Here is a 19386-nt window from a genome sequence, read left to right on the forward strand (position 1 = left end):
ATTGTGAAGACGACATTTCCCAGAAAAAACTATATCCAGGTTACATGCGTTATATTTCTGTACTGAGTTTGTTATGTATTCTACACAATGTGGAGCAAATTTTGTATCCCAGTTGTATTTTATGCAATATAAACCCCTTTTAATGGCATCTAAATTATCATATTTGCCTATGCAGCTTCAACCTGTACAGATTGAGATTGGGAGATAAGAAAAAAGTAGGCTGTCTTTTCTCATAGAGAGGGATTTTGCTAGTGACATCTACAAGTTTTCCATAGTCCCTATCATAGGCTATCTTAGCTATTTTAGGACTTTTCTTCCCACCCTAAAGGTAGGTGACAAATAGTGTTGGAAATGAGGTGTACACATCTTACTTTTTAGAACAAAGATGCAGGCTTTCAGAGGTCTTGGCTTTTGAGTTTTACTCTTAAAATGAACATGCAAATCTAATTGTCTTGCACCTTACTGGGAAGTGAAATGTATTTAAAGTAGTCCTGTACATACCAGCCTGCCATGCACCTGATTTGCCATTACTGTAAGCTTTTTTGAAATAGCAACTCACATCCACCCCCCAAAGAAAGAAAATAAGAGCGTGTATAAATCTGAAAGCATTTTTCAGCTTGTCATCAGACTAGTTTATTTCAGAGAGTGTTCATTTCCCCAAGTGAAACATTGCAGTTGGAAGGAAAATGATTTGTAAAACAGGCTTGGGAAGATCTGTCACAGAAAAGCCTCCTGCCATACACCACAAGTGTCATCCCGTCCAGGCCATACGTGTGTGTGTGTGTGCAAAAGCTTGGCTTCAGGGATGTCTATAGCTAATGTCATCCGTGTTTCTACCTAGGGTAGCAAAGCCTGGACCTGCAAATGGAAAGCGTTAAGGAGGAGCTGCAAAGGCTACAGCCCACCGGGGAGCGACGGACCGAGGGACCCACACGGCAGGTCAGGCTCGGGGAGGGAGAGCGCGGCCCCGGTAGCTGTCACCCTGCTGCTCCCCAACCCCGCCGAGCCCCGGGCTGCCCCGGCGGGGAGAGGCAGCCCCGGGGCTGGGCGGGGAGGGCCAGAGAAAGCCCCTTCAGGGGGCAGCGGCCCCGGGAAGCGGCCGGCTCCGGCTGCGGGAGTTTGTGCTGCGGCTGCCGCGAGAGAGAGGGCAGCACAGGGGACGGAGGGGAGGCGGGAGGGGATCTCGGCGGCCCCGGCCGGGCGGGCAGCCGGGGAGCGGAGCCCCGCCGCGGCTTCCCCGCGGGCAGCCTCCGTCCCCCCCGCTCCCTCCCGCTCTTCCCTCCTTCCCTCTCCTCGCTCGCTGACGGCCGGTAAAACCTGCCCGCCAGCACGAATGGCACTGACACAGGCCGGGCTGCGGAGCCGGGGACGAGCCCTCCGGAGGCGGCCGGCGCCGCCGCGCTCTGCCCAGGTACCGGGGTTCGCGCCGCACCGGACCTGTCCGAAGATCCACGTTTCCTCCCCTCCTACTCCTCCTTTACCTTTTCCTCTTCTTCTTTCCTCCTCTTGTCCTCCATCCTCTCCCTTTCCCCCCGCCCCACCCGCCGAGCGGCCGCGGGCGCAGCCCCCCGACGCCGCGGCCGGCCCGGGCGGTGCTCGGCGGGGCCGGGGGAGGGAGTGGCCGGGCATCTCCCGGCAGGGAAACGGGGTCTGGGGCTGGCAGCCTGTCTGTGCGTGTGTGCGCCGGGGGGGAGGGAGGCATGGGGGCCGGGGGGTGCCGGAGGAGGGACTATGGGGAGAGGAAGGTATAAGAAGGGATGCGGGCAGGGGAGGGGGGCGATGGAAAGAGGGGGTGCGGGGCCGAGGGGCAGGCGCTGACAGCTGCTTTCCCCGCACCCACAGTCCCCTCCCCCGGTGCCGCCGTGGGGTGGGACTCCCCGGCGGGCCACTGTCTCCCGTCCTGCTCCCCCCCCGCCCCAGCTGCTGCCCGGCGCCGGGGGTCGGTGCTGGGGCGGGCGTGCCGGGGGCGGCCGCGCTCCGCCACCCGACGGCGCGTCCCGGACGCTGCCCCGCGGCCGGCGGGCAGCGGCACCCCCGGGACGATGCCCCGGCTCGGCGGGGGCTGGCCGGCGGCTCCGCGCCTCGTCTCGGCCGCCGCCGCCGTCCTCCTGGGCGCCCTCTGCCTCCCCGGGGCGCTGGCCTCCTCCCTGCTCACAGGTAAGGGGGCGCGGAGCGGCCGCGGGCGCGCAGGCTGCGCGGTGCCCACCTGCCGCCGGGACCCGCCGTCGGGCGCGGGGCCGCCTGGCATTTGGCAGAAGCGCGGGAAGGGCGGACAGCTGTAGGTGTAACCGCGTGGTTTGGGGCAGGTGAACACAGGAGCTATGCCCCCCCCTCCCCCTTTTTATTCCCCCCCGCCTTTTTTTTTTTCCCCCCTTCCCCTCGAGGGTTATATTTTCCTGATATCTGGGGCATGGAGGGAAAGGCTGAATCAATTTCTAGCGCAAGCGAGGAGCCATTAGATTTCGAGAAGTGATTCCAACATGACACAATACCGGCTAATCAGCGCTAGGGCCATAAAGGGATTTCTAATTTGATTCCGTTTGACAGTCAGCCTGCTAATTGTGACTCATTTGCCAGTTGGCCGTCGTGCATTAAAAGGATGCTTGGTTTAGGGCTTGTGCTGTACTCCTGGTCCAAGTCCTCGGAGTGTAATGGACAGCTTTCTGATTTCAGTGAGCTCTGGATCTATCGTTATATAAGTATCCTGCTTTGCATGGAGTACTCGTTATTCCCCACACGTCATCCGAGAAGAGAAAAAGCGTCCTTCTTTGCTATAACTGAGGCACAAAGAAAGTCTAGGTTTGTGTGGCAATAAAAGGCCAGTCATTTCCCAGTTCTCTTTGGAATCTCACAGAAACGCTGAACATCCTTGCTTCTTTAAAACGGGCAAATTAAGGCAAGATTTAAAATCAAAGGCTAGGAATGGAGCAAGGGTTAATCGTGTGACAAGGACAGTTTCCAAAACCAGCTGAGGGAATTGAAATAGGTCAGTATCTTAAAATTTTTATTTCTATTTCAGGATCCATTGCAAAATGTGAAAATGAAGGGGAAATTCTGCAGATACCGTTTATCACAGACAACCCTTGTATAATGTGTGTTTGCCTGGTAAGTTTGGATTTCAGATAGAAAGAACATTCAGGCCTGTACTAAAAGTAACTGCACAGAGAGGGGAATATTTCACATAATCAAATCTTGGGTGCCTCTGTCGCCTTTATGTAACACAAGGTTATCTCAGAGCTGAGCTAATGGAAAGTAATCCAATCCATGATCTGGCAATCATTTCTTTGACTTTAAAACTCTCGGACACAAAGCTGTACATGACTTTAATATGACATTGTGAAACCGCATTTACCATGTGAATTTGGAGGGAGAACTGTTTTCACAAAGTCAGGGATGCACACAAAAGTCTTTGCGTGTCGCTCAGCAGAGAGAGTGAACGGTAAGGTTTGGAAATGCTGCTGCTTCGAGCTCCCACGTGCTTAGTTTCACACGCCAGTGGCTGGGAAGCTGCACAAGGGTGCAAGGTGAAGGCTGCAACGTGACTATACACGCTGGAATAAGACGACGGTGAAAGCACAAGTGATGCTTTCATCAAAGCGCTTTGTTCCAAGGATGGCACTGCCTGCTGTGCTGGGAATTCAGTGGTTAATAATGTCACTAGCTGATACACTTTTTGGGGAGAAACATTCCCTTTCCTTGTAACTCTGCTTTGGAATTAAGCATTTTTGGGAGCAATTCAGCTGGACAAGCCAAGGCTTTGGAGATATAGAAAAAAAGTTGTTCTAAATAAAACTTTGTACAATATATTTAAAAGAAAGCCATAGACCTTAATTTGCTGTTGAACGCAAAGAAAAGTATAGACCAGAAAGCACTACGTTTTACATTTTGGAAGTTATAAAGTAGGTGAATGCACGGAATGTGTTCTGCTTTAGGACTGAAACATCAAGACACCCTCTCCCCCTCTTCTATTATTGCTATTAATATTATTAGCATTAGCCAGCATTATTATAAGTCTATAAAACACTTAAAGAATTGTTTCAGACTGCCTTTTAGAAGGCAATTTTGGCAACTGTAGGAACCTGCTATTGAGCCCCCTGAGGCTGATGTATATCGCTGCACTGAGTTCAGCAGATTTTAAGTGAGACTCAGTGATAACTTTTTAGCTAATAGTGATAAAGAGTAAGTTATTGATTATTCTGAGTAGAGGGGGTTGGTGAAAGGAGGAGCATGGGATGTGGTGAGTAAAGAAATCAAAGGGAAAACAAAAAAAGAGATGAAGCTGTGTTTTATCATGGATCACCTTCCCAAATATGTCTGCCACCACTCTTGCTAATGGAAGCTGGTGTTAACCAGCAAGGAAGCAATTTATCTGTGAAGGAGCAGAAGTTCAGTCTTGGGCATCAGGGCAATAATGCATCAGGGTAAAATACTTGTATTTATAGATCTCTCTAGACCTTGGCTTTATTAAATCAATGAGCACCCTTTTAGTGCATGAACATGAAGAACTGCAAAAAACATTGGATGTAAGAACTCTAAATCTATGCGGTTTGTAGGGCATATTTTAGCGAAACGGCAACTGAGGGCATTTGGCTCCCTTCTATGCAAGGAGGACACTACGTTTTATTAAGAATATGGATGCCTACTGAGTTACTGCAGTTACCTGCACCAGATACACTCTGGTTTATTTCTGCCAAAGGATAAATGAGACCTCTGTTTCTTGACTTGGAAGCTGGGAGACCTGGTAGAGGAGAAGGAAACCAGTCTGGAGATACCGACTTTAACGCTGTGCAGCATCCAAAGCAATGACTTATTGGACAGCCGGTTGCTGAAATCTTTGTTCAGGCCTGCCACAAGGGAAAAGATCAATTTTAAGAGGTCTGGGGAGAGCAGAAATGAAATAAGCGAGGTGGTGATTTGTAACCAGGAGGGAAGAGAGAACCAGGTTTCCTTACATCCAGCTAGAAATATTGATTGTTTAACAGCGATTCAGTGAGGAACTTTCTCTGGAAGACTGATCATACCCTTCAAGGGCAAACCTGATGGATGTTCATATCATAAGAAGTGAGCAGCTAAGAAGAGAGCTTAATTAGCTGTTCCAGGAAGGAAGCAATTGCTGTCCAGGAGAGGACAGAAAATTCAACAGAGGGCACTTGTGTTAAAAACACCAATAAAGCGAGTAATTGAAATATTGGATTGGATTATGGCAGGTCTCCCCTAGTGGGGATACATTTCTGTGACTGCAAGCTGCCATAAATAACTGCACAAGTTACAGAAATCTGAATGGCTCTGCGAAGAAGAGGAATATCTAAATAATGCCCTTCCAGGACTTTCCCATCTCACAAATGAGAGAACTGAAATGACAGAACTGAAATGCTGGAACTGAATCATCAAGTGTTTGGCAGAACTGACTCTGCCAGTTGTGTCCTGCAGAGCATGGGGATGCATCCTAGCAAGGGAGGAAGAGGCAGGCAGCATAAGCAAAGCAGTCTCCAGCTTTCTCTTAGCAGGCTAAATTAGTTGGGAGGGCAAAGCAAGGGGTAGTACTCTAAGAGCAAATGTGGTGAAAACTGGAAACTCATAGGTTATGGGTAACTTGCAGTAATGCAACAAAGACTGCAAAGAGCAATTTCCTTATACACCACTGAGAAGTGTTGGTAGGAAGACCAAAACCAAAAGTTGTCTTTTCTCATTGATTAGCAGAGACAGGGCGGACTGATTTTCATGATAGGAACATGAACGGGAACAAGGCAGGCAGAGCAGGCACTGGCTTCTGATGGTGCTGCTTTAAGAAAGCCTCTAGCTCCTGTTTTAGAGTTACTGATATCACAGAACCCTGAATCTTGAATACAAAAGGGACACTGGTGGGGATCTCCTGGAGACAGCCAAGTCTAGCTACCAAACAAGATGAGTTCATTCTTAAGCATCTGCTGTAACATGTGGAAAGAGAAGTCGTGGTGATACGGGAATTTGGTCTGGGAGACATGTGCTGGAGATTTCCTATGTAGTAGATAGTAAATAATTAATTTCTCAAGTATAGGTAGTGCTTTTCTAATAAAAAGGCACTGCACCCACCATGAGATAACTCTGTTTTGGACTTCCCTACTTGTCAAAATGAACTTTGGTGGAGTGCACAGAACAGCACCGATGCCCTTAATATAAGGAAACAGGTAAGACTAGGAGTGTGCGTGTGTGTAAATGTACACTGTAGCCCTGTAGGCAAGAACTACCAGCTGAACAAGCCACTATGGCTAAAATATAGAGTTCCCTAATTTGTAATTTATACGTCTCTACTTTATGGTCTTAATAATGCCCATAAAAATGGTCATTTTTAACATCTGTAACACAATAGTTTCAATGTGAGCTTTTACAATTACAACATTTTAGCAGTGGTATATTGCTGTCCAACTAATCATCTCTAAGCACTTAATAAACATGGATGAATTTGATCTCCAAAGAATGGGTCATTAATTACAGCTGACTTCAAGAAGTGGCCATTTTTATTTTTTTTAAGAGAAAAACATCAAAGTCAAAGAAAGACTGTGGTTTATCCACAAGGAATTTCTTGTAGGACTGTGATGAAAGCTCAGGTCTCGTAACTCCTGGTCTAATGGTTTGACTACAAAGCCATCCCTTCTCACTTCATGCACTTTCACTTTACAAGTGGATGTGGGTGGTATAGTCACAGTATGAACACACTCATTTTCTTTTTTGTCTCTCTGACAACGGGCAGGCTGCACAGATGCCAGGTTTTTGGTGTGTCTGTTCTCCTGAGCTTGTTCTGAGGCACGGATGGGCAAAGGCAAATTAAAGCTGACTTCATGATCCAGAGGTTTTGAGAACTGTGATTTATGACTTGCCGCTGCTATCTGCAAAATGCTGTTAGAGGTAGTGTGCTTTGGTCTTCTGCCCACTTCCAATTCAAATGTCTGTGGTTCCACATCTCCAAGGAGATACGCTATCTCCAGAAAGCTACCATGCCACCTGGCTTTCCATAGGGTTTGATACTGGAATAGCTCAAAGAGGCTGAAGGCTACTGAAAGTGCGTGCTTTCTCATGCATTCATGTTATATACTGTTAAACACAGAAACTGGAGAAAGCACTGGCATGCTTAGTACGTAGAGCTAATGGTTAAAACAGATATGCAGAAGTTGCACTGGAAAATTGTTTTTCTTGAAGCTAGGTCACATAAAAAGTGCAGGACGGCCTACTTGTGAAGTGCCATGGCTGAGCATCCCATTGCAACCATGTTTGTAGCTAAAGACTTCTCTGAGGAAAGGATGGAAAATGCTCTAAGCTGCAGCAAGCTTTGTATCAGAGGAAGGTGAACAACTGAAAGGAAATCCTGGATGTGATGGGCAGTAACAAGGACTAAATCAATCAACTCTGTGAAGAAAAAATATTGTTGTCAAAAAAAGGGAAACTATTATCTCAGATAATGATGTGTCCCTTGACAGTACAAAAAAAAATGTTAGAGAACTTATGATTGTGAAATTATTTTATGCTTAGTGGTCAATAGTAAGAAAATCTCATGTCCTGCTGGTTTGTGAAAATCAAAGTAGTGAAACTGCGGGTCATGAAGTTGACTGTAAAAAGTTTGAGTTTTAAAGAACTTGTCTGAATTGGCAATGATGATTATAGGTAAAAATATATAATCTTGATGGTATTCATAATGGAAGTATATTGATTCAGTTTGAGAAATGGATTCTTTTATTCCAGTTATTAAATGCTTTAAGACCGCGAGTGATTATAACTACACTACCTAATGCAAAAATTATCTTCTAAAAATATTCTCCCACATCTGTGGAAAAATGAGTTTATTTCAATCCATAGGATAATTTCACACACCTTGTGCAGTTTGAGGAACCCAAACATGTCATGTATGACAGATTCAGATCTTTATATTTCAGATGTGGAAGTTTTAGGCTGAGTGTAGTGGAGGCATGGGTGAATTTCTGTTAGTAGAAACAAAACTTCATAAATGTGAAAACTTACCACATTTTGGTAAGTTTCATAGTGCAGATATATATTGAGGATTTTGAAATGTTAGGGGGAAAATGCTCTTCACAGAATATTGGGAGAATGTTTGGTTAGATTTCTTTTATATGAGTGTCAGCATATAAAATAGGCATGGAATATTTAAGTTCAACTCTGGTACAAGTACGGTAAATGATCAAGCGCAGCAAGAGTTTTTGTTGGTACAGCTTTTTGGCTGGAAGGTATCTAAAACTCAAAATAGAAGTAGGCTCACACCTGATATTATAGCATTCGCTTTCAAGAAATATATATTTCAACATACACGTGGAAAAGACATAAAAATGCTACAGTCCATCGGAAATAGGTGAAATTAGAACCTGTGCATAATTATAGGATGAGAATGTAAAAACCCCACAGAATTAACTTAGCCTGAATTAAACTTCTGAGTGCTGAGTTTTTTGAAGGTGAGATGAGCTCAGCAGTGACGACGATGACAGGTGGTGGTGCCAGTGGTGGTGAGGAGAGCCATGTCATTTCATGCTCATTTATAATCATCTGCATGGACCCTGGACACCTTGCCAGAAGCAAGCAGAGATCCAAGAATAACCTATCCATTGGCTAATGGTGCATGTAGTTTTAAAATTAATGGTCAAAAAATGCCTGCTGAAAGGGACAGGTGAGAAGCCAGGTACTGCAAGGAAATAGATAAGTATACCTCAGCTAACAGTGGCCTTCACATTGCAAGAGCTTTTTTATTTTTTCAAGAGAATGAAGGGTTTTATTTTTGGTGTGTTCTTCGTAAGGAGAAAAGGTCTTTTACTATTTTTTTATTTTTCAAAATACTTTAGAACAAAGTGAGTTGTGTCAAGAAACAGCTGATAAAAGCCAGTAGTGACCTTGACAAACCACATCTAAACCAGTGCCGTTTCCCCCACCTTTTTCCTCCCCACTTCCCTCATGCCTGCACCTCAAACTTGCCAACTGCACCTGAGGAGTGGTAATCATATGTCTCAACCTTTTATCACCTAAATCCAGAACAGAAGGAAATAAATGTGAGCCAGAAAGTGTAACCGAGTGTTGGAAACCTGAGAAAAGTTTGGAGACAGGAGCTCAGAAACTAGAAATCAGAGCTTTGCTTGGCATAAGTTTTATTCAGCATGAAACATCATTCTGTAGTTTAAATTTCCGCTTTTAAATCCAAATGTGCAATGTAGAATTTGACCTTTGCTCATAAAAAATTATGTTAAATTCGTTGTTATAAAACCTAGTGTTCTACCTAGCTTGAACCGATGGAGTAGCGAAACTGAGTGCAAGCAAACCAAAAAATGGAATAAATAATCTCTACCCTTGGTCCTCCCTGCACGCCCCCCACGCCCCTCCCCCCCCCAAAAAAAGCATCTCCTCATTGCAGGCTAAAGCAAGAAAGCTACTAGATTTGCTGGGGTTCTTTACCTATAGCATAGTTGATTTCTGTGGCACAATACGCAAGTTGAAAGCACATAGCTAGCCCGAGAGCAAGTGTTTGACACATGTTCAGTGAAGATGGCAGTGTTTTAGTACATGAGGATTCAATTGTTGTTGCGTCAAGGTATAATGCGGCCCAGATGACTTTTAGTGGAGTAGTGCATATTAAAAAAAAAAAAAATCAAACAATTCTTTCATACCTATTTTATTTAATTTAATTTCAATAGTTTACATACATCAGCTACAGAATCTACCAAGACTGCATCTTCTTTCAATTTAAATATTCTTGGTCTTTATTACTGTATAATATAATCAGTTTTCTCTTCACCCACAAAAATAACAAACAAAGACACAAAAAAGCCTATGATACAGTAGTGTACTGGTAGTTTTCACCCCCCATATTACTGCAAAAGAGAATGTTGTTTTGATCGGTGTATGAAGGGTTCCTGGAACACAAACATGCTCCAATATGATGAAAGCTTTATTAGTTTTTATCCAATTTAAAAAAGATACAGATGTATACACCATCTCTTAAATGAAAAAAAAACCCAACACCCCACACCCCTAAAACAAACCCCGAAAACAAAAACCAGTCATAACTCCATGTCTGGTGCAGCTGGGTGTCCCATATGTACTTTGTTGTGGAGACCAAAGAACAATGTGTATTATATATATATGAGGATGTTTTTTCAAGTGAGAAGTGAATTGAATCAAGAGCCCAGAGCTGGTTAATTACCTGTTGTGGAGGTGATTGCTTTGGTAGGCTCTCCTGAAGGAGGATTCAGGTAGGTTCAGTTGTATTTGTTCTTAATTCATGCTACACCTGTAAGACAAGACTTTGGCCTGAGAATGAAACACAATCTATGGTAGAAGATGGTTACTCTAGCTTGATTGTCTAACTTTCCAATAGCAGTGTTGAGGCAATGTTCAAGTCAGTTTAGTCCCATATACAGATATGGCCACCCTGGCCAAGTAGTACCATGTGCAACATCTCATCTAATTTTCTCCTCTGAGGAATGAGCATGGATTGTATAGCTGGGTGTCGTGTCTGTTCCATCTGTGGACATTTTGAAGTCCACTTTCTGCACTTTGCTTCACATCTCAGAGCTGCCTCAGAATGTGGCACATCCCTGTGCAGGTATGTTTGCCTTCAGTTCACTATGCGTTATCATGACGTTTAGTTTGGAGACATGGTGCACAGTCATATGTGACAGCTTATGATGAAGCCTTTCTGGAAATCTGCAGACTTGAAGAAGCTATTTCATGTTGTTCTCAGACCACATGGGATAGTGAAAAGTTCACTACTTGCACATTTCTAACAGAGTCAGCTGCATTGAGCAAATATACATATGCACACAGTGCTGAACTGATTAAAGGTCTTGGCAAAACCCGCCTGGAAGAGAGCTGGTGATATGTCACTGTAACGATGATAAAGATCCTATCCATCAAGTATGGAAATGAGATTCTCTTCGGCATAATTAAAGGATCAGAGAACTCAAATACAAAAGAACATATTTAAAATGTATAAATAATATGTGGAAAAATATGAAGGGCACAAAAATGCCATAAACTAAATGGAAAAATGTAATATAAGTTGCAAATGTCTTTGGAATGTGTCTACAATAAGTGCAAAATGGATCAGTCTAAGTTAAGGCGCTTTTTTATTGCCAATAAGAAAAACATTATTAAAGAGCTGGTCCAATATCAAAATGGCATTTTAAAAGCATACAGTTACCTGTATATAGTTTTTATTAGCTTTCAAGTTTCTTCCATTGAGTTGTTAATGGTCTTTTTAAGAATTATGGTCCTGTAAGTGAATGGTTCACGGTGTCAGTACTTCTGCTGTTCTGCTTTGTGCTGCTATATAAAAATAGATATTTTTTCCCCACCAAATATCTGGTTTTATTTCCCCATCATGTTTTAATAGAAATTTTTGAAGGAAGAAAAATATTAAGCAACAACCAAAAAATCAAATGAAAATGCAACCTTTTTATATTGAGCTTATGGTCAAATAAAAGGCCATTGTGAAGAAAAAACAATATTGTATAAAAGCTTTTACCTGTAATGCTACTATTAAAATGACTATCGTACCGGTACTTGCTCATATTGTACCTAATAACTGCTGTAATTACTTCCTCTGAGGCCTCTTGGCCTCTTCATCTTATGCATTAAGCTGCAGCTAAAAAATTCCTAGTCTGACCGTTTGTCAGATTGAGCTCTGTGCACTGTTTTGCATCCAGCTGAATCAAGTGCTGAGCTCTGGGTTGGAGTACAGCATGGTCCCCATCTCTTCTTGTCATCCCCAGGAGCTGACCTTGTGTGCTCTCTGAGACCTGGATTGCACATACTTTTTTCCCCATCTCTCCTATTTATTTATTAGACTTTTTTTCCTGCCCCCCCCCCCTTTGTGCCTGGAATCTACTTGCTCTAGATAGTGGTTCAAAATGGGCTGTTAACCTAGGACTACCACACTGAAAAAATAACATGTCTTCGTGCATCATCTATGATTTGCATCCTCTTTATTTGTTTCCTCATCTGTTCTACACATCAACTTCCTGGCTGTAATTTTCATTTTCTGTATTGTATCTTAGATTTTTCAGAGAGGGAAGCATTGTATGTTTGTGCTGTAGAGTGCTATGGCAAAGGCAGTCCTACTAAGTAGCATTAGAGTTGGAGATCTATTTGTTCTTGTGAGCACAAAGGATGGACGTGTGATAAAATGTCGTTTAGAAAAATGATGCAAAAGATCTGATACTTTTCCCTGACAAATTGAGGCCCCAGTTTTTCTGAGTCCCTGTTTTAAGTAAACCTTTTAGCAAAGCTTCAGTGTTGAAGATTGAATCAGGTCTTCTTTAACTCTGCCTTAGAGCTGTGCTTACATGGTTACACTGCATTTTGCTCCAGAGCAGGTCTAGTTCACATAGGGCATCTGCAGTCGGTTGTGTGGTAGCGATGATGCCTTGTGTGTGCATAAGCCCCAATCTGCAGCATTGAAACTTCTTGCTCATCGGGTATTTAGGGCAAATTCCTCAAACATGTAGACACTTCAATTTCAGTTCTAAATTTTTCTGTGCCGAGCACTGTGTTGACTTTGATGTCCAGAGCTATGCCAGACTTGAGAAGTTGAAGACTGCCATTTCTACTTCATGCTGAAAACCAGAAACCAGGTATCACTCAGCCCAGGGCTGTTAAGGTGCTCAGCATAACCCCAGGCTCCCTTGTTTGCCCCTTTCTCCATATGGTGTGGTATGGTGGCTCACCTCCTCTTTTGTAGCTAAAGGTCTCACTTGAGGCATGGAAGCAGCAGCTCCACACTTCTCACCTGGGGGGATGTGAACCCATGTGTCCTAGAACCCTGGCCAGGAAAATCAGATTTCTGACAGCTCATAGGCTAAAAGTTGTGTGTTTTGGGTTTTGTTTTCTTGTTTTGTTTTTCAGTGGTTCCTGACATATTTATATTCATTTATATTAAGTGGCTTCGATGAGAATTGGATCTACCCCAAGGTTTGGAACCATCAGAGTGTATTCTGATGGCCAGAGTCATATGTTTGCATCTGTTTTTCTGGTTTGTCTTATGATTTATTAGTGACTGAAGAACAGACCTTGATTGTCTTGAGGTTGTCTCCTCCTTTTTTCTGTCTGGGTGGTGATGTGCAGTTGAGGCATGGTTTGGGAGAGGGGGGGAAGAGCTGATAAATGACTGCTCTAAGGCTGCATAGTGGTTATGATCTGATTGTGCCAGTTAATGAAACACATCCAGGTTGTGCTGCTTGGAAATCATTGGGGCAGGAAGGAGCTGGGCAGGGTGGCTGGGCTTGAGATAAGGCTATTAGCTGAAGGATTGCCTGTGGGACCCAAAATACTGATAAGAGCAGCTGGCTCTCCTACTACAGGGAGGCTGTTGATCATTTGTTTGTGACAGAGAATATTTTTTTCTGTATATGGCAGTGCACAGCTGATCTTTTTCATATTTAGCACTTCACTCCCCCCACCCAAATACAGTTAACTTGGTTAGGTGGATTGGTGATTCAATCTGGCAAATGCTTTTGATTAAAATAAATGAATAAAATTATGTTGGCAGGCAGAAGGCAAAGCATGCAAGCTTTTTAGTCTGTAAACCAAGGGTTGGTGGATGGGTTGTTTGTAAAAGCACTGGATAAAAAATGCTGGACAATTAAAATCATTATACATTAAAATGTTGACGGTATGGTAGTGTAAGAAACCTTTTTAACAGAAGTATGCTTGAGGCATAGTTTGTCTGTGGTCTAAACACATTAAGAATTTCTGGAGAAACTTGCTGATGTGGACATTTAGGATGCAGCACAGTGCACTGATACTGAACCAGAGCTTGTTTAACAGGAAAACATGGAGGAAATAGAAGTGTGCAATTTGTATAGCTTCTGGAAAATGTTTGTGTAAGTCTGATTTCACTTGTGAAGGTTTCCAATCCTCAAGCAAAAACTGTTTGACCCAAAAATCAATCTGTAGTGGAAATTTAAATAATATCTAGAACTCTAGGCCGTGGTAATAAGAAATCGGAGTGGTTTTATGTGCTTGTTGTTACAAGAAGGGTACGTATTCAGTGCCTAAAACAATATGTAATCATTTTAGTATAAAGTGAATATCATTGATATCATCAGGTTTCTTGGCATAATTAAACCAGTCCACATACGGAAACATACAAAGGTGGGAGCTAAAAAGGGAAAATGAAAGCAAATCCCCTACAACAAAAGGGAGGTTTGCTGGAAGGCATCCATCTGGAGAGATGGGTAGGCAGCTCCAGCTTGTTCGCTGGGCGTTACCTCTTACATACAACACATCACAAAAACTACTGGTGAGACAGAGCTTTAGTTGAGAGAACGTGGATGTGAAGTGACTCCAGGAAGGCTACGTATGACTCTGGAACCAGAGGTCTAAAAGGTGTTTAAGCATCTTCTGGAGACGATACTACTACTGAGACAAAACACACTACTGTGTGTTTGTGGACCACTTGTGACTGTGGCCATAAGGTACTGTTACCATCAAAGGATTTAGGTTAACCCACTGGATAGTGCTTAGGTTGGGCTGTTGGCTCAAGCAGCCCATGCTAACCATCTTGTCTCCTCCATTGAGAAGACAATGCAGAACAGGGATTTCTTACAGCCAACATGCCGAGCAGAGAGCTGACAGGAGTTGCTGAGTACAAGGCTGTACTCTAAACCCCTCTCTCTGTTTTGGGGCCAAGTACCTCATTCTGTGCCCTTCAGGGTTCACTGCTCTGACCTGGGTGACAGGAGCATCTTCTCTTATGTCATACAGATTAGTAGTTGGAGGCTGTGGGAGAAAAGCAGTTTATTGTAAAGTACATCAAGAGTCATTGATGCAGAAATTAGTGATCTCATCTTGGTCAGGAAATTTCCTGCTCTTCTCTAGGGTAGAGAAGTGCGTTTCAATTGCCCATGCAAAACACAGCAGTGCGGACAGGCAGGATGAAACGTTGTTCCTCTTCCAACACAGATTGGGCTGTGACTTGGAAATGAGAGCCTTCTCTTATTGCAGAGGAAGGTACAGTTAATAAAAAATTAAGTTTCTAAGACCTCAGGTAGATACTTTTTTGTTTTCTTCGGTTCAGCCCCAGGTTCCCATTTTTACATGGCACTTGAGTCTCTCATTATAAAGAGCCCTTTTTATGCTAAAGGTGTGAAACTTTTGGATTTCAGACCATCTTTCCGACTCCCTGGTGGTTTCCCCCGGCTGCCCAGGTAGTAGCGTTGCTGCCTGAGTTCTTGCTCTTCAAAGAGAACAGTGCTGTCCCACACAATGAAATCATCTCTGGCTGCCTCGCGAGCGCTGTGGACTTCCAGCCAGGCATAATCCCTTTCCTGACATTTGAGTCTCATTAATTGGGTTAACAAGATGCTATCTGCGCTCCATACTTATGTAAATATAACCTGCTAGCAAAGATCTTAATGGCACCTGATATATCACACTGCCTTTACATCTATCAAGAGGTACCACTGCAGGAGTCACTTCCAAAAGCAGGTTGTGTTCTCGGTCCCATGGGCCCCTTTATAAGCCATAAGAAATGCTGGTGGTCAAGGCCAACCATTCAGATGTCTTTAAAGTGTCCCACCGGTGACCGAAAATCACTTTGTCAAGATGACAAATGGCTTGCACATACCCCATTCACCTTATAGTTTTGCTCTAATGTCAGCTCCATTTACTTGTCAGAAACAGGTATTTTTTTTACTTCCAGCAGTGCAAGTGGGGCAGGGGAAAGGAAGGAGTGAAGGGAACACAGGCTGACGGAAAATCTGCTTGTATGGCTTCTATTCAATGTATTATTATAGTTGAGATTCGCAAGCTTTGGATATACCAGAATCTGTTTGTTTGTACATGTGCAAAACAGAAAGAAGGGAATTCGCTTTTGAGAAGTGAGAACTGTCCCTTCAGGGCTACGATTATGCAAAAACATGTTTTAACCACTGGATTTTTCAAGCAGAAAGTGGTTGTGCAATATTAATTTCTTATTTTGGACAGCAAACTTCTTTCCAGAGCAACATTTAAAAATAACTGTTTAATTAACTGGGTCTACCCAGTACATAGGGCATTGTGCATGTGTCTGCGCTGAAGAGCTCGGCTCAAACCTCTGAATTCACGTGGGTGGTTTCATTGACTGCCATGGTATTGTCATGTGGCTAAGTGATCACTGCTGTGAATGAGGGCTGCTACATCTCACCCAAAAGCAGCGAGGGCCAGTCCACAAAATATGGTCAAAGTCAGCTCAAGGACTGTGAAAATTACTTTGACAGCTCTGGCTCTTAGTTTCCTCTCAATGACTTCCATATCACTTTTGCTTAGTTCACAAGTCAAAATACCCTTTTTCTCCCAGTAGCTACAGCGTTGTCTGAAGTTTTGAAAGTCAAAATCTAAACTTAATTTGTCAATGCAGTTGATCACAACAAAGGAAAGCTTATTCCACCTTCCTTCTTTGCATCTGATGGGAGCTTTGCGTCCATCAGAAGTTTGAGTATATTTGACATAGAAACACATAGAAGCGAGATGTGTCAAATAAAACATGATTGTGGCATAAGTTTTTCTGACTAAATTCTCCCGTGGCCTTGAGCCTTCTCTCGCTGGCACCAGCTGGATGAAGCCCACTTGAGGATGACTGCTGCCACGATCTGTCCATGAGTTAGGATTTCAGGCTGCCCCTCCGAGATGTTAGCGCGGAGCGGTTGCAGGAAAAAGGAGTAAGCCCCTATGAGTTGGAGGCAGCATTAAAAGAACCCAAAAGCTCTTGCCCCCTTCAGGGAGTCCTGGCTGAAATGCTCTTGGTCCTTGTCTCTTCCCACTCTTCTCTATACAGACTGACAAGCTGAGGGCTGCCCCTTCTCTCTGCAGACCGCTGTGAATAACCTCCTCTTTTTTTCTAATACCACTGTGTAGCACAAGCAAGATCATGTAAGAAAACAAATGCGGGGTCAGCGCTCAGTTTACTTGCAAGTTCATTAAAACAGCAGTGTCTGGAGGCCTCTTGCCTAAATAATTTTATAATAGAAAACAGACTCCTGTTGCTTTCTTTTGGGCTACTATTTTTATTTGGTTGTTGTTCCTCAAGCGTTTTGGTCCTGTTTCAAAACTTGCTTCAATTAAATGAAGAGAGGGGTTTTTTTGGTGCTTTCCAGTTTAAAGCTGTGCTACTACTGCGAAACTTCTAGGAGTCCTCTGGATTATGAAGCTGGGATTGACAGGGATTTTTCTGTGAAAATAACATTAAAAAAACAACCTGTAGATCAAAAATTTGGAAGAAAATAAAAAGCCCTCCCCCTTCCCTCCCTCAGACAAGATCTCCTGTTGCTGCTTCTGGCATGCATCACATCTTTGAGGATACAGTATCATGAGAAAACTGTCACTTGGTGATGTATTAGGGTAATATATCATGAGAGCATCGTTTCTTTAGAGGATATGGGCAGTAAAAGACATGATTCTGGCCAGACAGAGCAGCAGGGGACCTTGCTTTTTTTTCTTCCCTTTTCTTTAATCTAGCCCTGTTTTTGTGTTGTACAGAAGTGAGTTTCTTCATGGGATATGACTTGTTGCAGAGTAAGTTAGGAGGCCCATTGGGCTTTTTAAACTCTTTAAGAAGTACATGGCCTCAAGGGCTGCTTTGTTCAAAGTTTTTAGAACAGGCTCAAGCCCAAAACTGGAGCATTTGCCACTGTCTAAATCTCCAGTGTAAGGGTCGAGTAAGCAGACTTCAGACAGAGAAGGCAATAAAGACACAATGACAGGTAACTGTTGTTTGGATAATATATTTGTAGATTTAGCCCATCAAAATGTGATGAAATGATACTTACAAAAAAAACCCAGTCAATGCATCTCTTAAATAAACATCAAATGAAGTTTTAATTCACATCAGTAGAAGAAAAATTAGTATCGATCAGCATTCAGTTTGTAGTAGAAGATATAGTTATCTCATCCAAAAATAGGAATTCTGAACTGATGGACTCAGATTTTGATGTACTTTTTAAAATTGTATTCATGGTTTTGTTTTTCTCTCATTGGCAATGTCTGCTGGAAAATAAGCTGAACACAGTCTATAGGACCAGGATGGCAGTAGTTAAGAAACAAAATTAGAGTATTGTTAGGAAACTCTTTTGATAGGACTGAGTTAATTTTTGAGATGGGACAGAACATGACACCATGGCTTGATCTAAAATTTGTTGAATTCAAATGATTTAATAATTTATTTTAAACCTTTGGCACAATCTGCTTTACCCTCTATGAAATCAGATTGATAATTCATCAGTGCCATCTTCAACAATTTTTTTGGCTAGAATTTGCTTAGAGTGTTTTCGGACCAGTTTGGCTCAGGGATGATATGAGCAAACTCCTTCTTCTCCAAGCCATCCTATGGCACTTAAGGGGAGTCAGCAGAGCAGCATGCTCCAGGAGCTAATACACCCAGGGCAGCGATGCTGTTCCACATCTGCTGACTCCAGCTGTGTGCGGGTGGCCTCTGGATCGAGCTAAGGTAGTGGAAGATTTTATGGCCCTCAGCTGCCTGTCCCTTCCCTGGGAGAATGAATTCTGCCCCATTGGCTTCAGTCAGGGTAAGCCAGGCTAGGCTGGGCCACGATTTCAAGATCACTCATTTTGCTCAAAATGAGTTGGGCAGTGATGATCTGAAAAGTTTTTCTGGCTGATCTGAGTGACTGGGAACATCCAGCAAGGGGTAGATCATAAGCTCATAGGGTTGGGTCAGTGAGCTGGAACCTTTTCCAGCAGCACGGGTACAGGTTTGCACCCTGAGCTTTGAATCCACAGGTATTGCCTGTGACTACTGTTTTCTTAGGTATTGGTATCAGATTTAGGTGACTGATAATACGAATTCTTTATTGACAAAGTAGAAAACCCATTAATTTGTTTTTTGTTTGTTTAAAAACATATTTAAAATTCATGGAAAAAGCCATGAATTTCAAATGCATGCATCTTGTGAAATGCAAAGGTGTGGTCTCCCACAAGAACCCCAGCGCACACCCCCTCCCTGAAACCTGGCTCTATAGGATTACTATAGGTAGTTTTTCGAACTACAGTACGAACTGCTGGGAACCTGTGAAGACCGTGTTTCTTATTGCTAGAAGACCATCATGCTATTCTGCTGACAGGTAAAGAGTTTTGCGTTTAACTTTACAGCTGAAGAACTCTCATCTGAAGTGGCACTTGGAGGTTGAGGCAGAGGCAGGGAGATTGAGAGCTAAGCCGTCTGGATCTTGCTCTGGCTTTCTCACTGACTTAATCTGCAGTTATGGTCATTTCGTCTGGATGTGTCTTTGTCAATAAACTCACTGGAGCAGGGATATAGTCCTGCGATGTGCTTATGCGATGTCCGATGTAATGGGACCCTGATCCCAGCTGGAGCCTCAGCAGTTGCATTAACACAAACAAATGTAAGAGGAAGAAAGC

At 43.4% G+C, this 19386-nt stretch overlaps 1 protein-coding gene across 1 annotated transcript in view; it reads left to right on the plus strand.

The window, feature by feature from the left end:
• The first annotated feature begins 2042 nt into the window (after positions 1-2042).
• Positions 2043-19386, plus strand: part of BMPER (BMP binding endothelial regulator) — a 145704-nt gene continuing 128360 nt past the window's right edge. The window contains exons 1-2 of the mRNA XM_072851412.1: positions 2043-2157; positions 3020-3105. Of these exons, the coding sequence (XP_072707513.1) occupies positions 2043-2157; positions 3020-3105 (201 nt within the window). The remainder of the gene's footprint in view (positions 2158-3019; positions 3106-19386) is intronic.

Source organism: Ciconia boyciana, chromosome 2 (genome assembly GCF_034638445.1).
Source record: "Ciconia boyciana chromosome 2, ASM3463844v1, whole genome shotgun sequence".
Classification (NCBI taxonomy): domain Eukaryota; kingdom Metazoa; phylum Chordata; class Aves; order Ciconiiformes; family Ciconiidae; genus Ciconia; species Ciconia boyciana.